This window comes from Dromiciops gliroides, chromosome 2 (genome assembly GCF_019393635.1).
Source record: "Dromiciops gliroides isolate mDroGli1 chromosome 2, mDroGli1.pri, whole genome shotgun sequence".
Classification (NCBI taxonomy): domain Eukaryota; kingdom Metazoa; phylum Chordata; class Mammalia; order Microbiotheria; family Microbiotheriidae; genus Dromiciops; species Dromiciops gliroides.
This window is the reverse complement of record NC_057862.1, coordinates 542,310,538-542,331,918: the sequence shown is the minus strand read 5'-3', so window position 1 is coordinate 542,331,918 and position 21,381 is coordinate 542,310,538. Positions and strand designations below refer to the sequence as shown.

At 41.3% G+C, this 21,381-nt stretch overlaps 2 protein-coding genes across 2 annotated transcripts in view; both read left to right on the top strand.

Annotated features, from left to right (window-relative positions):
- Positions 1-1,461: 1,461 nt before the first annotated feature.
- PEBP4 (phosphatidylethanolamine binding protein 4) overlaps positions 1,462-21,381 on the top strand; it is a 390,774-nt gene continuing 370,854 nt past the window's right edge. Inside the window, exon 1 of the mRNA XM_043986461.1 lies at positions 1,462-1,598. Within this exon, the coding sequence (XP_043842396.1) occupies positions 1,529-1,598 (70 nt within the window). The 5' untranslated portion in view covers positions 1,462-1,528. The remainder of the gene's footprint in view (positions 1,599-21,381) is intronic.
- Positions 6,388-7,324, top strand: LOC122742312 (tetraspanin-17-like). The gene is given in 2 exon segments (XM_043986460.1): positions 6,388-7,126; positions 7,129-7,324. Coding segments are annotated over 2 exon segments (780 nt in total). The 5' UTR covers positions 6,388-6,438; the 3' UTR covers positions 7,221-7,324.

The window sequence follows — 21,381 nt, the reverse complement described above, 5'->3', positions numbered from 1 at the left end:
AAAGGTAGCCCGGGCATTGGAAGGCATTGGAAACAAGAAGTTAAAGCCCTGTTCCTTTAAGGTTTCTGATTTGGTAGAGGGGATGGATTTTTGACAAAATGCAGACACTGCCTGGGATCCTTCTCACTTCCCACAGAGCCAGCTCAGACAAAGTCAGATGGATGCCCCTCTCCAAAGAACAATCTGATTAGACCTCTTGAGTTTTCCTTGACGCCCAACCACTGACCTGTTCCTATAGTCAGTCCTTTCTTACAATCTCCAGCCTCGCCACATCACAATTCTTTTCAATCACCCCCACCTTTCAAGTTTTCCCATTTAGAATCCCACACAAAACCACTATCACTACCACCCCATCTCCCCCCCCCCCAACAAAACACTCATTCTCTCTGAGTTTGGGCAACCCTTCCCAAAGTCTCTTAAGACTCACAGCATAAACCTCTTCTCCTCCATCCCCAGACCTCATCATACATTATCCCGAGACCTTCCCCTCACAGAACCAGAGGATAGGGAGAATGTGAGAGCAGGAACCTTAGAGATCATTAGTTCTACCTTCTTTTTCTACCCTCGGAACAGCCTCCGTGTCCCCCCCAGTATCACCTTCAGACTGAGCTCAGCGTCCACAACCAAGATGCTACAGGTCTCATCTATCCCCCTGTTGCCATGCAGACCAGAAGAGGCAGAGACCAGCCACTGAACTCGTCCTCATTTCATACACCCTGCTTTTGGCTGGTGTGACACTTTTTTCACTACCAAAGCTGTTCCCTCACCCTTACTCCTCCCCTTCCCTCCCCTTCTGAATCTCAGGACCACATCAAAGGCCAAGGCACAACTCAGCCCAAACTGCACGAGATAATTCCACAACCTAAACTCTATGCTCCCTAACCTCCTTCCCATTCCAAGAGAGCCCTATCTCTGCAGAAGCTCCCCTACCCGCCCTGCCTTGCTCTAACCCTCAGCACCACACCTAACCCATAAAGCAGGAAGGAGCTTCTATCACTATAGCAGAAGCCACCTCGGCAACCACTGAAAGAACCCTGGTTTTTGTTCCATTAGATTATTTTCAAAGTCAGGCATGAGAGGGGGTTGTATGGTAGTTTGGTTCCCCCATTCTCTCTCCCCCCCCCCCCCAGCAAATCTGGTCTCCCTCCTCCCTTTCTTTCTCTTCCCCTCCCTTCCCAAATCTCTGCTTGGAACAAAGCTGATGGCTCCATGGGGTGGATCATAATTGCAGTTTATTTCCCAAGTCCAGCATCAGCAGGACCACAACTTTTGAGCTCCCTTCTCTTACTGGATAACAGGGTAATAATGCCCTGCCCCGTGATCTGGCTTATTGGCTCCAGGGGAGCAGAATTTGCCTGGGGCAGCTGGGCAAAAGTTCTTGGCAGCAGTGAGCAGGGTCTCATTCCTGAGTCAGCCCCGCCCCCAACTCTAAAGTGTTTATCCAGATCAGAACCCTGCTGTGACTGCAACAGACCTTCCTTTCCCTGAGAAGAGGGGGCTTCCTTCTGGGCCTGGGGAAATCAGCCTTATGGATTTACTCAAAATCAGTCTCTCCCTGTCAAAAAGCCTCAGAGAAAGGTGCACAGGACTAAATCAAGGTAGGAATTGAGCCTAAATTTCATCCTTTGGATTTTGTCCACAAGAAGTATTGACCATGGGGAACCATTGGAAGGAAGGAGGAGCATAGATAAGGGATGGCTTTACTTCTCAGGTTCTAGGAATCCTAAGAGGATTCTCAAGGTTCAAATGTCTAAAAAACAGCAGAACAAATTTAAGACAAAAGGGGTCAAACCACCAAAAGGAAACACTGCGTTCTGTTATCCCAGGTCCCACATTCCCCTAGCTGATTGCAAAATTAAGTATTCCCTTGAGTAGGAACATATCCTTAGACCTAAATAAAAGTTTAGGGGCTCCATGAACTCAGCGGGGGTTGGGAGAATGTGAAAAATTACATTTTAATTTCCACTAACAGATAACTAAAATTTTGCTTTTCCATCAATTGTGATTTTTAAAAAGTTATTCTGAGAAGGGGGCCTATAGACTCCACCAGACTACCCAAAGGGGGTCCGCACAAAAAGGTTAAAGACTACCTGCTTTAGGTTATGAAACTGCCCACCACTCCCCAACCTCGCACCCATGCCAACCATGAGACTATCAGATCAGGCAAAGAATGAGGGCTGTTTTGTTTCCTAGTCCCTCTTCAGGGATAGTCGTAAGTATAGCCTCACCTAAATAGTATCTTGGAGATTTGAGCTCAGCAGCTGAAATATAACAGAGCCTTGGGTGACACTGCTCCTTCTGTATTTATTATGGGGTAACAAATGTAGGTGCCTCTCTGTCACCCTTGCTTTCCTGCCTATTTTTTCTTCCCCCTCAACATTTGAACTTGTTCCCCTCAGCCTGGCTCTGCAATCACCTCTTGGAGTCTCTTATCACAACTTCTACTCACCACTGGACACACCCCCAGCCTTAAAAGATCTCTCCATCCCACAGCTTGGGTAATGCCTTTAGGGGTGGGAAGACAAAGAACCTGGTTGGGAAGGAGGCCCAAGATCCTTCTTGGAAATGTCAAGATGAAGCTGTGTTGTTGGTCATACCAAATGCTCATGTTTTTGTGACTCTCTTATCTTACGTAGTTGTTTAATCTCAAACAAAGCTAACCTCTGCATCGCTTTTAGTAAATGCCGAGTAGAATTCCCTATCTCCCTGTAGGCGGATTTGGCACCTACTAGCCCCCTCCCCTGTCCCTAGAGAAACTGAGGCACCACAATCCTATGCCCAAGAGACAAAGTTCAGAGTCAGCCGCTAGCAAAAGCAGAGTTACTGCCAGTGCCCAGAGCTCAACAGAGATGCATAAGATTCCTTCCTCCCCACCCCCCCACGCCCCCCACTGCCGTTTTAGTGAATCACTGTAAACTTCAAGGATTCCACATGATTAGGCTGGGAATATGCCAATTTCCTCACCCAGAGGTCACTGTAATATTGTCATGTCTACACAAAGAGACCAGCCCTGCCTGATCTCTCTTAGGTCTTCTCCCAGGTAGGCTTCCAGCTCAGGAAACGGAATGGATAAGGCTGAATCAGCCTGTTTCTGAGTTTCCATGCTCTCTTACCCAGAAGACTCCAGATTGAGAGGAAGAAGGAATGAGTTGGAAGAATAAGTGAGCACATGTTAATTTACCCTGAAAAGTAGTCAGGCCAGTGGGGTAGAAGTACCCTGCCTAGGCCCCAAACCAGGGTTCCTGCATTCCTAACTTAGGAGCCCTGAGCAAGAAAAACCCTTTGACTAAGTGGGACCCTGAGGAAAGCCGCCATACTGGGCCCGTCAGGTACAGGGGGCTCTGGATGTGGACTGGGAATGAGTAACCAGGTTTTCTCTTAAATTTTTCCCTAACCCCACCCTCAATGCCCACTCTCAACAGCTTTCTATTACCGTTGGTAGAGGGCACCAAGTTCCTCCTTGTCCTTCAGGCTCACAATCAGGGTGTCGTCCTCACTATCCTTCTCCCTCCATATCCAATCTGTTAACCAAGGTCTGCTGACTTCACCTTTGCAACATCTCTTGAATAGTCCCTCTTCTCTCCTTTGACACTTGCCACAGCTCTAGTGCAGGCCCTCATTCCTTCACACCTGGACTACTGAAATAGCCTTGTGGTGGGTCTGCCTGCCTAAGGTCTCTCCCAACTACTGCAATCCAACCTCCATTCAGCCACCCAAAAGGATTTTCCTAAAGCACAGGTCCAACCATGTGATCTTCCCCACCCAAACCCCATCCCAATAAATTCCAGTTGTTCCTTATAAACTGTAGAATCAAACACAAAATTCTTTGTTTGGCATTCAAAGCCCTTCAAAACACAGATTCCCCCCACCCTACCTCATACCTTTCCTTGCTGTTCCAGAAACAAGACATTCCATCTCTGCTTTCAGTCTCAGTTAAAAGGGGGCAGCTAGGTGGGGCAGTGGATAAAACACCTGCCCTGGATTCAGGAGTATCTGAGCTCAAATCTGACCTCAGACACGTGACACTAGTTGTGTGACCTTGGGCAAGTCACTTAACCCTCATTGCCCCACAAAAAACCAAAAAATCAATATCTCAGTCTCAAATTTCCATCTTCTATAGGAAACCTTTCCCAACTTCTCCTAATTCTAGTGGTTTCTGTCTTTTAATTACTTCCCATTTATCCTGCATATAGCTTGTTCCTATTTATTTGCTTATTGACTCCAGGTTAGATTGTGAGTTTCTTGAGGACATGGACTGTCTTTTGCCTTTTTTTTTTTATTCCCCCATTTAGCACAGTGGGGCAAAAAAATGGTGCTTAATAACTTTTTACTTACTGACTACTCAAAAGCCTTTAGGCCTTCCCAATGCTTCTAAGATTTAAAAAAAAAAGAATTCCTTAGGCTGGCATTTTTAAAGCCCACACAATTTCTCTTTAGTCTGTATTTCTGCCACATTTCATATAACTTCCCATCACACCCTCTACTAGTCAAACTAGCTGTTCTCCAAACTAGACTTTCCATTTCTCACATCTAACATGTCTCCTACTTGGAAAGCACTCTATTTTTGCCTTTCAGAATCCTTACCTTTCTTCAAGGCTTAGCTTGTTGCTTACTTCCTCATGTAGGTGTAGATAGAGTAATTAAAACAGCTCTGAGGTATCACTTCACATCTATCAGAGTATAAAATATAACAAAATATAATAGGTGGATATCATTTTACAAAATGAGTCCTTTGGAATATTGCTGTTACTGTGTCAAATGCTCTTGCTTTACTTTGCATCAGTTCATATGTCTTTCCAAGTCTTTCTGAAACCATCCCCTTTGTTATGTCATAGCAAAATAATATATCACTATTATATTCCATCACATGTAAGTCTTTCTAGGTCTTTCTGAAATCATTCCCTTTGTTGGTCTTATAGCACAATAATATTCCATCACAATAATATTCTATCAAAACCATAACTTGTTCAGCAGTTGCCCAAATGATGGTCATTCCTTCAGTTTCCATTTCTTTGAGACCACAAAAAAGTATTCTAAAATATATTTGTACATATATATCCTTTTCCTTTTATCTCTTTAGAATATAGACCTAATAGTATTCCTGGGTCAATAGGTATGCAGTTTTATAGCTCTTTGGGCATAGTTCCAAATTGTTCTCCAGAATGGTTGGAGCAGTTCACAACTCCACCAAGAGCGATTTAGTGTACCTATTTTTTCATATCACCTCCAGAGGTTTTTTTAAATTTGTTTTTTGGTAATCGATAGTGATTTATAGTATTTTTTCATGTGACCATTGATAGCTTTGATTTCTTCTTCTGAAGAATGATTCTTATTTTTTATAAATTTGGCTCAGTTACCCATGTATTTGAGAAATGAGAATTTATTAAAGAAACTTGGTGATAGTTTTTTTCTGCTTTCCTTCTAATTTTTCCTACATTAATTTTTTTTTGCAAAAACTTCTAAATTTCATGTAATCAAAATTATCCATTTTACTTCCCATGACACTCTCTTTCTTTGGTCATAAACTCTTCCCTTATCCATAGATGTAACAGGTACCATTTTTCTATTTTCCTCTAATTTGCTTATATTACCCTGTATATCTAAATCATGGACCCACTTAGAACTTAGTATATGGTATGAGATGTTGGTCTATATAGAGTTTTTGCCAAACCTCTTTCCATTTTTCCAAGCAATTTTTGTCAAGTGATGAGTTTTTGCCCCTAAAGCTTATATCTTTGGGTTTATCAAACACTAGATTACTATGGTCATTTACTACTGTGTATTGTATTTCTAATCTATTTTGCTAATCTACTATTCTAGTTCTTCTTACCAACTTGTTTTGATGATTACCACTTTATAATATAATTTTGAAATCTGCTATAGTTAAGCCTCCTTCCTTCACATTTTTTTCATTGATTTCCTTGATGCACTTGACCTTTTGTTCTTCCAGAGAAATTTTATTATTTTTTTCTAGCACTATGAAATTATCTGAAAGGCCTCATTTCTCAAATATATGGAGAACTGAGTCAAATTTATAAAAATACAAGTCATTCCCCAATTGATAAATGGTTAAATCCAACTCAGTGCAAGTCATGACATCACCCCAATGTCATGGTCTTCTTTAAGAATGAAGGAAAGTGGGGGCAGCTAGGTGGTGCAGTGGATAAAGCACCGGCCCTGGATTCAGGAGTTCCTGAGTTCAAATCCGGCCTCAGACACTTGACACGTACTGGCTGTGTGACCCTGGGCAAGTCACTTAACCTCCATTGCTCTGCAAAAAAAAAAAAAAAAAAAAAAAAGAATGAAGGAAAGCTCAGCCACGAAGCCGAGGCCGCCTGCCCAGGCCCGGGGCCGGCGCTAACCCAGGGCTGCTGCGGGCCACGGGCCCCGGCCCCGGGCGAGCGGCTCCCAGAGCGGCGGCTGCCCCGGCTGCTCACCATGCCAGCCAAGCAGCAGCGCTTCCAGGAGCCCGAGGTCGGCTGCTGCGGAAAATACTTCCTGTTCGGTTTCAGCATTGTCTTCTGGCTGCTGGGGGCTGTGCTGCTGATTATAGGCCTGTGGGCCTGGGGAGAGAAGGGTGTGCTTTCCAACATCTCCTCGCTCACCCACCTGAGTGGCCTGGATCCCGTGTGGTTCTTCGTGGTGGTTGGAGGTATGTCCTTGTTGGGCTTTGCAGGCTGCATCGGAGCCCTTCGGGAAAACACCTTCTTACTCAAGTTTTTTTCAGTGTTCCTCGGCCTCATCTTCTTTCTGGAGCTGGCCACAGGAATCCTTGCCTTTGTCTTCAAGGACTGGATTAGAGATCAGCTCAAGATATTCATCAACAACAACATCAAGACCTATCGGGATGATATTGACCTGCAAAACCTCAGCGACTTTGCTCAGGAATATTGGTCATGCTGCGGAGCCCGAGGGCCCGGTGACTGCACTGACTGGAACCCCAGCCGTGAGCGCTGTGGGGTGCCCTTCTGCTGTGTCAAGGATGCTGCGGAGGATGTTCTCAATACCCAGTGTGGCTATGATGTCCGGCTCAAATTGGAACTGGAGCAACAGAGCTACACCCACACGAAAGGCCGTGTGGGCCAGTTTGAAAAGTGGCTCCAGGACAACCTTGTGGTGGTGGCCGGGTCTTCGTGGGCATCGCCATGCTCCAGATCTTTGGCATTTGTCTGGCCCAGAATCTCGTGAGTGACATCAATGCAGGGAAAGCCAATTGGTGAGGGCAGAGAGGGTCACTCTGAGCCAGTAGCATCCAAGCCTCAGAGGGTGGGCAGCCCTGGCCAGGGCCACAGTCAGCTGTGCGGATGAACTCCGGGGGTGACTTTAGCAGGCTCACCTTGAGGGGTCCCCACTCAGCAGCACGATCGATGACCCTGGCACCCCTGAGCTGTTGCCGTGGGTGGGACCACAGGGAAGGTATTTATATTTAGGTGACAGAGGGCTGTACAGAGTGGGGGGTGGGGCATGTGTCCATGCTGGGGCAATGTCAGGGGTGCAGCTGCTTATTCCCTTCCCTGGGCACAGCTGTGAAGTCCAAAGATGATAAGGACTTCTGGGGTGGCTGGTTGTCATGGAAACAGCTCCATGTAATGAGGGGTAGGGGGGAGAATAAAAGGTTCTAAATTGGAAAAAAAAAGAATGAAGGAAAAACAACAACAACAGGGAGGAGGGAGGGGAAGGAAGGAAGGAGGGATAGAATTTGGAACTCAAAACTTAACAACAAAATAATTCTTTGTCAGTTTGATTGGCATGGCACTGAATAAGTAAATTAATTTAGGTAGAATTGTCATTTTTATTATATTGACTCAGCTCAGCTATGACCAATTAGTATTTTTCAGTTGTTTTGATCTGTCTTTATTTGTGAGAAAAGTGTTTTGTAATGATATTTGTAACTGTAACACAAAAAGTGTTTTGTAATATGTAATTTCATATAGTCCCTGGGTTTGTCTTGGCAGACAGATTCTAAAATATTTTATATTGTTTTCAGTTATTTTAAATGGAATTTCTTTTTCTATCTCTTCCTGTTGGGTTTGGTTAATATAAAAAAATGCTGATTTGTGTGGATTTATTTTACATCTTACAACTTTCCTAGAGTTGTTATTTCATCTAGTTTTTTAGTTGATTCTTTAGGGTTTTCTAAGTATACCATCATATCATCTGCAAAGAATGATAGTTTTGTTTCCTCATTGACTATTCTTATATTTCAATCTCTTTTTCTTATCCTATTGTTACAGCTAGCATTTCTAGTATAATGTTGAATAACAAATGGTGATAATGAATATCCTTGCTTTAGTGCTGATTTTACTGGGAAAGCTTCTAGTTTAGTCCCATTATAGATAATGCTTGCTCTTGGTTTTAGATAAATACTCCTTATGATTTTAAGGAGGACTCTCTTGATTATTATGCTTTCTAGTGTTTTTCATAGGAATTGGCATTGTATTTTGTCAAAAGCTTTTTATGCATCTAGGCATGGAGAAGGAGGCTAACTGGACTTCAAGAAATTGGAGGTCTGACTAGTGTTCCTTCAGTAAAAGGGGAGTGGGGAGAGCTTATTGAACAGAAATCTAAAAAAGCTATAGAAATAGAATAGGTTGGGAGTTGAGGAACTAAATTTGTCTTTTTTTCCCCTTAAGCCTTATAGGTATATTTGATGCTGCTTGTCCTGGGTGCCCTGGCTTGCCACACACCACACTGGGAAGAGGGAGAGGGCAGAAGAAAGACAAGGGAAGTCAGGGCCCAACCACAGCTGACCAAAGACATGGGATCCAGCCATGGGCTAGGAGCTCAGAGTCAAGGAAATTAAAAAGGCTGGAGAGAGAACTGGGACAAAAAGACCTTGTTTTAAATCCTACTCCCTCCCATTAGTAGATGCATGACCTTGGGCCCGGACCTGAGGTTTAGAATAAACCAGAAAAAGAAGTTTCTCCACAAAACCAAAGATGAACAGATAACAGGGTAGACATATCTAGTAATCAAGGGACTATTAAAGTTCAGATCAATCAACTAGATATTGGGATACACCTAAGAAGTAAGGGGAGATAAAATTCTATAGTAGGAAAGTCAGTTAGGCATGGCTACTACCTAACCTGACCTAGAAGACAGATAACCCCAAAGGTCAGGACCATCATTACAAAAAAATCTCCTGCAACTCTTAGGAATATGACAAGGCTTTCCCCACCCCACCCTAAAAAATGAACTTTCCATTTTCAGGTGGACACCCTATCTAGCCTCTATAAAAGCTTTTGCCTTCTTTCTGTTTTGGGAGGAGGATATTTCTAAGCCCCCTTCTCCTGGGTGGGGGTGGGAGGGGGGGTGAAGTCTTTGACTTTCTACTCAGTCACTTTCTCTAGTACCAAATTAAAAAATTTTTTTTAAAATTCTGATTGGACTGTATGCAAAAGTGTCATTCTTTACTGAGGAATACCTAAGGACCCCCGCCTTCCCCAGTGACTGGCCCCATCAGTAAAACAGGAAGAATAAGAATCCCCCTGTGTGAAAATAAAGGGTGAAATGAGATGATATGTCTCTGTTTAAAATATTAGATGCATACATATATATATATATTTAGATGTACGTACATAAATGTTTTAATGATGCTTTTTTACGATGCTGTTATTTCCCAATGATTCACCTTCTCCCCAATGTAACTGTCCCCTATATTGTTGGTTTTTGGTGTGTTTTTTTGATGGGGCAATGGGGGTTAAGTGACTTGCCCAGGGTCACACAGCTAGTAAGTGTTAAATGATTTGAACTCAGATCCTCCTGACGCCAGGGCTGGTGCTCTATCCACTGTGCCACCTAGCTGCCCCCCTTTTTTTTTCTTTTAAAGACAAATTCAGTTAGGGTTTAGTGGGAAGAGACCCAGGACATTGAGATGCATGGAGACAAAACCAGTGGGACACCAGACCCTGTAGGCAGAGATCCCAGGACTTAGTGAGGCTGTGGGATGGTGTGGGGAGAGTGGGCTGGGATATGGCCATGGAAGGAGAGGGAAGAAATGTGGCATAAAACCCTGATAGCCAGGGGCAGGCAGGCAAGCAGGCAACAAACATTTATTAAGCATTCACTATGTATTGGGCATTGTGCTAAGTTCTGGAGATACAAATATAAGCAGGAAAAGAAAGAGTACAAGACCTCTTGGAGGTCAGGAACCAGGAAAAAGAAATTACCTGCCTCAGAAGCAATGCTAGACTGGGCCAATCTCCAAGATGGAGGCCACTGGAAAGAACTCACCAGTGAGAAAAGGGGGCCAGCATGGTGAGAAGGATAAGAAAACTCCTGAGTCATGGTGGCGGAAGACCAGAGATTTGAAAGCACAGCCTATAGGGGGATGAAGGTTGGCTGGCCTAGGTTTGTTCCCCAAATTAAGGTCCTTAGAAAGAACTCACCAATTAGAAGAGGGGGCTATCATGGGAAAGATGTTACAGCAGTCAGAAAGCCTTATATATAGATGATATCTGCACCATCTCAAATTCAGTGCCCTTAGGTAAAGCCTGATTTACCCTGCCCTAATTAAAGCAGGTAGGTAGCACAGGAGATAGAGTGCTATTGGGCCTGGAATCAGGAAGACCTGAGTTCAAATCCAGCCTTACTATGTAACCCTGGGCAAGTCACTTAACCCTGTTTGCCTCTGTTTCCTCATCTGTATAATGAGCCAGAGAAGGAAATAGCAAACCACTCCAGTATCTTTGCCAAGAAAACCTTAAATGGGGTCATGAAGAGTTGTACACAACTGAAATGACTGAAAAACAACTATTACAGCAGAAGGGCAGCTAGATGCCTCAGTGCATAGAGGGCTGGGCCTGGAGTCAGGAAGACCTGACTTTAAATGTGGTAAAGATAAATCAAAATAGAAAACCCACAAAAATGAAGGGTTAACAGGATCTTATCCCCTGTTTGTCTGATTAACCAGACTAAAGTTAGAGAAAAGCTGGTACTTAGGAGATACTTAGTAGATACTTAGGTACTTAGCAAGTACCAGAAACCCAATTGAAAATTTAAAGGGACAGGCACATAAAATCAATGAAAATAGGAGAAACAAGCATAAAATTTCTTACCCAACGTGAAGATCAGAAGGTTGAGGGATTCAGCAATCCCTTCTTGGTCACCAACTGTGATGTTTAAAATCTAAATGTGTGGTCACCTTAAATTAGAAGCTTTAGCACCAATCTTTGGGCATTAAACATGTATTAAAGCATACACGTGGAGTTAAGAAAAGGCCTATCTTGCTAGAGTTCCAGCCTGGTCTGGTCTGGTTCTTCCTCAAGTCCTCCACCACAAGCCTGCTTCAATCATGAACTCCCCTCAAACTGAGTGTGGAAGCTTTTTATAGATCTGGAGCAGAGGTGGTCCTTACACACCGCTTCAAACTGATTGGTTCATGGAAGGTGGTCTCAAGTTGAGTTCAAAGTCCTTTGCTTCTGAGAACAATGCCTCCTTAAGGGCCAGCCAGGTGTGGTTACAATCTAATTAATTTGAAGTAGGCTAATCAGCCTACTTCAGTCACTCTCACTTAATTCAATCAGTTTAGATTAATCTCCAAGTGAGCCTTTGAGTATCTGCCAAATCCCATTATTTTCTCACAGGACCCACGTAGCACTGGAAGAGACAATGAGGTTGGTGGCCTTGATTAGTCCTCCCAGTCCTCCCTCACTTAAATACAATTCAGTACAAGCCATAACATCACCTCAATGTCATGGCTCTCTTTGAGAATGAAGGACAAACAACAACAAAGAGCCTTAATCCACAAGAAGGAAATGGCAAACTGCCCCAGTATCTTTGCCAAGAAAACATATAACTTGATTACACACACACCCTGTAGATCAGAATTTTTATATTGTTGTTGTTTTTTACATTGTAGTTTTCCCCAGTATCCTTTTCCCTCCCTGTCCCAGAGAGTCATACCTTCTATCAAATAGCCATTTGTAAAGAAAAAGAAAAAAAATCAGCACAACCAATCAATACATTCAAAAAGTCTGAAAAGATGTGCAATGTGTAAAACCTGTGGAATTCCCACAAAGGGGCAGGTAAGGAGTGTCATGTCATATCTCTTCTTTCATACCATGCTTGTTTTTTGTTTTGTTTTGGTGAGGCAATTGGGGTTAAGTGACTTGCCCAGGGTCACACAGCTAGTAAGTGTCAAGTGTCTGAGGCTAGATTTGAACTCAGGTACTCCTGAATCCAGGGCCGGTGCTCTGTCCACTGCGCCACCTAGCTGCCCCTCATGCTTGTTTTTAATAATTCTGTAACATACACTTTTAATATTTTGGTGTGTGGTTCTTCTTTCCATTTATATCATCATGGTTGCTGTGTTTGTTGTTTTCTTGCTGTTACTTTATTCTGCTTCAGTTTATGTAGCTTTTTCTATGCTTCTCTATATTTATCCCATTTATCATTTCTTATAGCACAGTAAAATCCCAATACATTCATGGACCATAATTTGTTTAGCCATTCCCCAATCAGTGGGCATTGAATGTTTCCAAATATTTGCCATCACAAAAAGTACTATAATAATAAATAAAAGTCAGTTGATAAACATTTATTAAGTGCCTACTATGTGCTAGGCACTGTGCTAAACATTGGGCACAGCAATTAAGAAGTATCCCTCATTGTATTTGGAACAGTATGATAGAGTGTAAAGAGTCCTGGACTTGGAGGCAGGAGAAGCCTTAGGTTAAATCCTGGTTTCATACTCAATAGGCTCTCTGATCATAGCTAAATCACTTAAACTTTTTGGGTCTCAATTTCCTCATCTGTAAAATGAGAATAATATTGGTTACTCCTATTTTTACAGGGTCTTGTAGAAAGAATGCTTTCACATACCTTAAGGCACCATGTAAATGTCAGCCATTATTTCTCTGCTTCCTGTGCCCTAGATGTCTATTATTGTATCTATCCCTAGTCACAGTTCTGACTCACACCCTAGTTCACACCTAGCACCTAAGATATAAAGCAAGTTGCCAATGACCCATTATTTAGGCATCAGACAGGAGATAGCAAGAGTTATTTCCAGTGGGGTTCAGATAATAAATACTCTTTATCAAGGCCAAAAAAGCTGCCTCAGTGACCTAGGTGGCTACTTTATTTTTTTTAAACATTTTTATTTAAAGTCTTGATTTATAAATTCTATCCCTCCTTCCCTCCCTCCCTGAGGTGGTAAGCAATCAGATATAGGTTATACATGTGCAATTATGTAAAACATTACCATATTAGTTATTATGTATAAGAAAACTTGAATAAAAGAAAAAATGAAAGTGAAAAATGACAGACCAGTCTATGTTCAATCAATATCAGTTCTTTCTTTGGAGGTGGATAGTATGCTTCATCATTAGTTCTTCGGGATTGTTTTAGATCATTGTATTGCTGAGAGTAGTTAAGTCATTCACAATTGCTCATTGAACAATACTGCTGTCACTACACACAATGTCCTTTCAGCTCTGCTCACTTCACTATACATTGATGTTCTTTAGTCTTTCCAGGTTTTTCAGGGATCATCCTGTTTGTCATTTCCTGTAGCACAAGACCATTCCACTACAATCATATAGCACAGCTTTTTCCATCATTCCTCAGTTGCTGGACATTCCCTTGATTCTCAATTCTTAGCCTCTACCAAGAGTTGCTATAAATATTTTTTGTACAATTTTCCACCTTTTCTCTTTTTCATGATTACTATTGTTAACTGTTTCCCTGCCATGCTATTCCCTTCCCCATGATATTTATTCTATTATCAATCTTCTTTCATCCTATCCCTCTTCAAAAGGGATTTGCTTCTGTCTGTCCCCTCCCCATCTCTGTCCTTCCTTCTTTTGCCCCTCTCTCTTTATCCCCTTCCCCTCCTATTTTCCTGCAGGGTTAGAGAGATTACTCCACCCTATTGAGTGTGTATGTTATTCCCTCCTTGAGCCAATTCTAATGAGATTGAGGTCTTTGAGCCAATTCTGATGAGTGTTAGGCTCATTTACTGCCCAGATTAAATAGATTACTCCACCCAGTTGGGTTTGTGTGTTAGTCCCTCCTTGAGGCAGCTCTGATGAGTTTAGCATCTTTGAGCCTTTTCTGATGAGTATAAAATTAATTTACTGCCCTGATCCTCTCCCATCTCTTCCCCAACTCCATAAACTTTTTCCTGTTTCTTTCATATAGGATTTTACCTCTGCCTTTCCCCCTCCTCCAGTGCATTCCCCTCACCCCTCAATTTAACCCTTAAGATGTCATCATGGGGCAGCTAGATGATACAGTGGACAAAGCATCACCCCTGGACCCAGGGGGATCCCAGCTCAAACCTGTCCTCAGACTCAAAACAGTCACCCACTGCATGACCACAGGTATGTCCCCCAAGTCCAATTTTTTAATGGTTCTCTAGGGTCTTGTATTTGAAAGTCAAATTTGCCATTCAGTTCAGGTCTTTTCATCATGAATACCTGAAAATCCTCTGAAAGATTATGCTCAGTTTTGCCGGGTAGGTTATTCTTGGTTGTAATCCCAATTCCTTTGCCCTCCGGAATATCATATTCCATGCCCTCCAGTCCTTTAGTGTAGAAGCTGCTAGATCTTGTGCTATCCTGACTGGGGCTCCACAGTACTTGAATTCTTTCTTTTTGGCAGCTTGCAATGTTTTCTTCTTGACCTGAGAGCTCTGGAATTTGGCTATAATATTCCTAGGAGTTTTCATTGGGATCTCTTTCAGGAGGTGATCAGTGGATTCTTTCAATTTCTATTTTAGCTTCTTCTTCTCGAATTTCAGGGCAATTTTCCCTGAGAATATCTTGGAAGATGATGGCTAAGCTCTTTCCTTGATCATGGTTTTCAGGTAGACCAATAATTTTCAAATTATCTCTCCTGGACCTATTTTCCAGGTCAGCAGTTTTTCCCAGAAGATATTTCACATTGCCCCCTATTTTTTTATTCGTTTGGATTTGCCTTATTGTGTCTTCATTTCTCATAAAATCACTGGCTTCCATTTGTTCAATCCTAATTCTTAGGCAATTATTTTCATCAGAGAACTTTTCCATTTGGCTTTTCAAGCTGTTGACTTTTTTTCTCATGTCTTTCCTGCATCACCCTCATTTCTCTTTCCATTTTCCCCTCTACCTCTCTAACTTTATCTTCAAAGTCCTTTTTGAGCACCTCTATGGCCTGAGACCAATTCATCTTTTTCTTGGAAGCTTTAGATATAGGGGCCCTGATGTTGACATCTTCCTCTGAGGGTGCACCTCGATCTTCCTTGTCACTAAAGAAACTTTTTATGGTCCTCACCTTTCTCTGATCATCTTGCCTTTCTTTTACTTGACTTTTAACTCCTTAAAGTGGGGCACTGTTTCCAGTCTGCAGTATCCCAAGCTTCAAAAGTCACAGGTGGTATGATTTAAGGAGGATCAGGTTCTTCATTCACCTGGCCTGTTCCCTGGTCCTTAGATGACCCCAGACCAACTTGCTAATCAACCAGCTTTGTGTGTTGTGGTTATCAGCTCTGACAAGCCTGTGCCCCTCCACCACCTAGGCCACTGCTATTCAAGCCTACCTCCTGGTTCTCAGCAGGGGTGAAAAACCCAAGTTCTGCCTCAGCACCAGCATAGACCCCCGTAGTCTCCCCCCTCCCACCCCACCCTGCAAGGGCTCAGCCCTCTCACCAGACTGAGCTTAGTTCCAGATGACACTGATGCTGCAGCTGATTCAAGAGGCTCTGGGGGTCTCCTTCTCTGGTGTCAATGACTGTGGGGTTAGGCTCCACACAGCACAGCAGCTCCCTCCTTATAACCTTCCAAGCCATTCTTGGTTAGAAGATGATTTTAGCACATTCTTCTGTGGGTTTTACTGCTCCAGGCATTGTCCTATGGCATTATTTGGATGTTTTTTGGAGCTATTGTGTCATGAGTTTGAGAGCTTACTTCTGCTTGTCATTTCTTATAGCTTGTTTAACCATTCCCCAATTGAAGGGCATTCATTTGATTTTTCTAATTCTTAGCCACTACAAAAAGAGCTGCTATAAATATTTCTGTACAAATAGGTCTTTTTCTCTTTTGGGAGGTGTCTTTGGGATATAAACTTAGTAGTGGTATTCTGGGTGTCTATTTTTACTTTTTTTGTGTGTGTGTCTGAGGCCAGGTTTGAACTCAGGTCCTCCTGACTCCAGGACTAGTGCTCCACCCACTGTGCCACCTAGGTGCCTATTTTTTTAAAAAATATTGGCTACATCCCACAGATTTTTGTATGTTGTCTCATTATTGTCATTATCTTTAATGAAATTATTGATTGTTTCTTTGACTTGTCCTTTGGCCCACTCATTTAGGATCAGATTATTTAGTTTCTAATTAATTCTTAATCTATGCTTCCAAGGCCCTTTATTGAATGTAATTTTTATTGCATTATTGTCCAAAAAGGGTTCATTTAATATTTCTGCTTTTCTGCCTTAGTTTTTGAGGGTTTTATATTTTAATACAAAGTCAATATTTGTGAAGGTGACATGTACAGCTGAGAAAAAGGTATACTTCTTTCTGTTCCCATTAAGTATTCTCCAGTTCTATTATAGCTATTGTGGTTAGGTTTCCTAGTTCTGAGGGGGGTAAATCAAGGTCACCCATTAGTATAGTTTTATGATCTATTTCCTTCTGTAATTCATTTAACTTTTCTTTAAAAAATGTGTATACTATGCCATTTGATGCATACTTGTTCAGTATTGATATAAATTCATTGTCTATGGTACCTTTTAGCAAAATGTAGTTTCCCTATCTCCTGTAATTAGGTCTGTTTTTGCTTCTGTTTTCTCTGAAATCATGATTACTACCCCTGACTTCTTTATATCAGATGAAGCATAATAGATTCTGCTTCAGACTCATATTTTAACTCTATATGTGTCTTTGTGAATTTAAAGTGTGTCACTTATAAACAACATATTGTTGGGTTCTAGTTTCTAATCCAGTTGGCTATCCTTTTCCATTTTATGAGTATGTTCATTCTGTTCATATTCACAGTATAGATTGCTAACTGTGCATTTTCTTCCACCCTATCTCTTTTATTTATCCTTCTCTTTTTTTTACCATCTCCTCAAAAGTCTATTTTACTTCTGACCACTGCCTCTTTAACCTTACCTTTCTCTAATCACCCCCTCCCCTTTCTCTGAGCCCCTTCCTCTCCTACTTCCCTAATGGGTAAGATGAATTTCTATACATGTATGTGTGTGTGGGTGGGTGTGGGTGTGGGTGTGGGTGTGTATATGGATATATGTGCAGCTAGCTAGCTAGCTAGCTATTCTTCCCTCTTTGATCCAGTTCAGATGATAGTGAGGTTCAAGCATTGTCTGTTCCCCTATTTCATTTTCTCCTCAATTGAAAAAACTCCTCTTTTATGTGAGATAACTATCCTCATTCTTCCTCTCCTTTTCCCTTCCCCCCAGTGCATCCATCTTTCTCACCCTTACATTCTTCTTTTGAGATCATCCCAACATTACAGACTCATACCCATGCCCTCTGTCTAAGTAGACACTCTCTCACTACCTTAGAGGTTACATGCATCTACTTATATGGGAACATAAATAGCTTAATTTTATTAAGCCCCTTATGATTTCTTACTTATATTTACCTTTTTATGCTTTTCTTGATTCTTTTGTTTAAATGTAAAATATTCTATTCAGCTCTAGTCTTTTTATGAGGAATGTTTGAAAGTTGTCTATTTCATTAAATATTCATCCCCCCCTGTATTATTGTACTCAGTTTTGCTGGGTAGATTATTTTTGGTTGTAATTAGAGCTTTGCCTTCTGGAATATAATTTTCCAAGCCTTCCTCTCCTTTACTGTTATAGATGCTAAAATTTGTGTAATCTTGATAATGGCTCCCTGGTAATTGAATTTTGATCTGGGAACTCTAGAATTTGCCTATAATATTCCTGGGAATTTTCATTTTGACATCTCTTTCAGGAGATGATTGGAGAATTCTTTCACTTTCTTCTTTGCCATCTGTTTCTAAGATATAAGGGCAATTTTCCATTATAATTTCTTGAAATACAATGTCTAGGCTAAAATATACACACACACACACACACACATATATATATAAAATGGCTTTGATGTACTCTAATAATTCTTTGTTTTTGTTTTTGCTTCTTTTTTTGTGTGTGAGGCAATTGGGGTTAAGTGACTTGCCCAGGATCACACAGCTATTAAGTGTTACATGTCTGAGGTCCTCCTGACTCTAGGGCCAGTGCTCTATCCACTGTGCCACCTAGTTGTCTCAAATGCTAATAATTCTTAAATTATCTCACCTCAATTTATTTTCCAGGTCTATTGTTTCTCCTAGGAGATAGTTCACATTTTCTTCTGTTGTTGTTGTTGTTGTTTTTGTCTTCTGATTTTGTTTTATAATTTTTTGATATCTCATAGTAATTAGCTTTTATGTGACCAATTCTAATTTTTTTTTTGGTGGGGCATTGAAGGTTAAGTCACTTGCCCAGGGTCACACAGCTAGTGTCAAGTGTCTGAGGCCAAGTTTGAACTCAGGTCCTCTTGAATCCAGGGCAAGTGCTTTATCCACTGTGCCACCTAGCTGTCCCCGCTTCTTTTGCTTTTACAACTCAATGGATGCTTGTAAGTTTTTGGTGTGATTCAGGGAGAGATCTGATCATTGCCCTCCTGGTCTGCACTTTTATTAAGTATTATGTGCCTGCATATAATTTGATTGTATATAGTTGTTTAATTGGGGTGACAATAAGCAAACAACTATGTCCAATTAAACTGTATACAGGCAAATCATAGGCACTTAATAAATGCTTGTTGACTGTCTGATTTAATCAATTTGGGGAGCTCTGGGGACCCTTTACCAGTTCAGATTAGCATTTTCTTCTTGTGGTTTGAGTGAGATGCCTGCAGTACTAAGAGGCTGACTTATCCATAGGCACTCAAAAGTTCAGTCTAGCCATCCACCCCTGGTGAAGAATGCCTCTGGTCAAAATTTGTTGTGTAGTTGGGTAGGCATCTCATAGATCTGGTCCATTAGTATATATAGATTTTTTTTTAATTTGGTGAGGAAATTGGGGTTAAGTGACTTATCCAGGGTCACACAGCTAGTAAGTGACAAATGTCTGAGGCCGAATTTGAACCCAGGTCCTCCTGAATCCAGGGTCGGTGCTCTATCCACTGCACCACCTAGCTGCCCCAGTATATATAGATCTTAAACAGACATTGCAGATGGGCAGTGAACTGGGATTATAACTGAATAGAAGAAAGAGAACAGGCTGTGTTGCATATAAACATTTTGTGCACATAAACCCTTTCAACACTCCCAAGATTCACCTTGAAATAAAAACCTGTTGTTATTGTCATTGTTTTTTAAACACTCTTATTTTGGTTTGTTTTTATTTTTTTTCTTTTAAAATTCAATTTAGGGGCAGCTAGGTGGTACAGTGGATAGAGCACCGGCCCTGGATTCAGGAGTACCTGAGTTCAAATACGACCTCAGACACTTGATACTTACTAGCTGTGTGACCCTGGGCAAGTCACTTAACCCTAACTGCCTCACACACACACAAAAAATTCAATTTATTTTTCACCTCTAAATTCTCTCCCTCTCTTCCCCTTCCCCCATGGAAAAAGCAAGGGGAAAAAAAACCTATTGTAAACTTGTATAAGTAAGCAAAACAGATTCCCATGTTAATTATCCCCTTCCCCATCTTTTTCCCCACCCCACCCCTCCCATATATCTCAATCTATGCTCAGGGCCTATCATCTCTCTTTCTGAAGTTATGTAGCATATTTCATCATAAGTCCTCAGAAACTGTGGTTGGTCATTGTGTTGATCAGAGTTCCTAAATCTTTCCCTAAAACCACAGTTTTAATATTAATATTTTCTATTGATACTATATGGCTATAAATTTGAAATAAAGAAATTCCAATTTCAGATCACTTGAAATACAAAGGAGGTCTCATGGTGGGTAGAAATAAGCTATTGCATATTACTCAAGCATTACATGCAAAAGGCAGTGTAAGAGATGGCAGAGACAGAGTATATGACTTGTTGTTTGTTCTTTCTTGAAGAGGACTATGACATCAGGAGGTGATGTCATGACTTGCAGTGAATTGAATTTAAGTGGGGGAGAGCTGTGCAAAGTGGCCAGCCTCACTCTCTCATCCAGAGCCATCTGGGTCCAGGGGCAAGATATACATCAGGATGACTGGAGATGGCCCTGGATGTTTGAGGCAATTGAGCTTAAGTGACTTGCTCAGGGTCACACAGCTAGTGTCAAGTGCCTGAGACCAGATTTGAACTCAGGTCCTCCTGACTCCAGGGCCAGTGCTCTATCCACTGCATCACCTAGCTGCCCAGTATATGACTAGAAAGAAAGGTGGCCCTATCTTATTTTCATGTGCAATGTGTAACCTGTGGACCCTGTCCCCATCATCCATGAATGGGTTAATTGGGGGTGGGGTGTCTTCTCAGATCTCTTCATTTGAGTCCCACTTGATCATTATAATTTTGTTATATTTACTTTTACTTTTTGGTGTGTCATTCTTTCCATTTATATTGCTGTAGTTATGTTTATTATTCTCTTAGTTCTGCGTATTTCACTTTGTATCAGTTCATACAGATCTTTCCATATTTTATTGTTTTCATCACACAAATCACTTCTTACAGCACAGTAATATTCCAATACATTCAAATACCATAATTTCTTTAGCCATTCCCCAGTTGATGGGCATCTACTTTGTTTCCAACTCTTAGCACAAAAACTGCTGCTATAAATATTTTGGAGTATATGGGGACTTTTTTCTTGTCAATGGCTTATTTGGGGATATAAACCTAGTAATAAAGTTTCTAGTTCAAAGAGCATGGACGTTTTAGTTAATTTGCATAATTCTTACTTGTTTTCCAAAATGGCTGTACCATTTTACAGCTCCACCAACTTTGTATTAGTATACCTATCTCCCCACACTTCCTACATTGATTTTCACCATTTTTTTCACTCCCCCCCCCCCACCAATTTGCAGGGTGTCAGGTGAAATCCCAGTTATTTTGATTTGCATTTCTGTTATTAGTAACGATTTGGATGTTTTTTTCATGTGGTTGTGAATACTTTGTAGTTCTTTTGAGCACTGTTCATGTCTTTTGACTATTGTCTATTGAGGAATGACTACTGATTTTATATATACTTATTGATTATATACCTTTTATACTAGACCTTCATCAGAGAAATTTGATGAAAAGATTTTCCTTCCCATTCAACCATTTTCCTTCTTATCCTAGTTGCATTAATGTTATTTGCACAGAAGCTCTCCAGCTTAAGCAGTCAAAGTTATGTATTTTATCTTTTGTAATTGCCTCTATCTCTTGTTTGGCTAAGAATACATCTCTTACCCATAGCTGTGAGAAGTACACAATCTGTTTTTCTTCTAA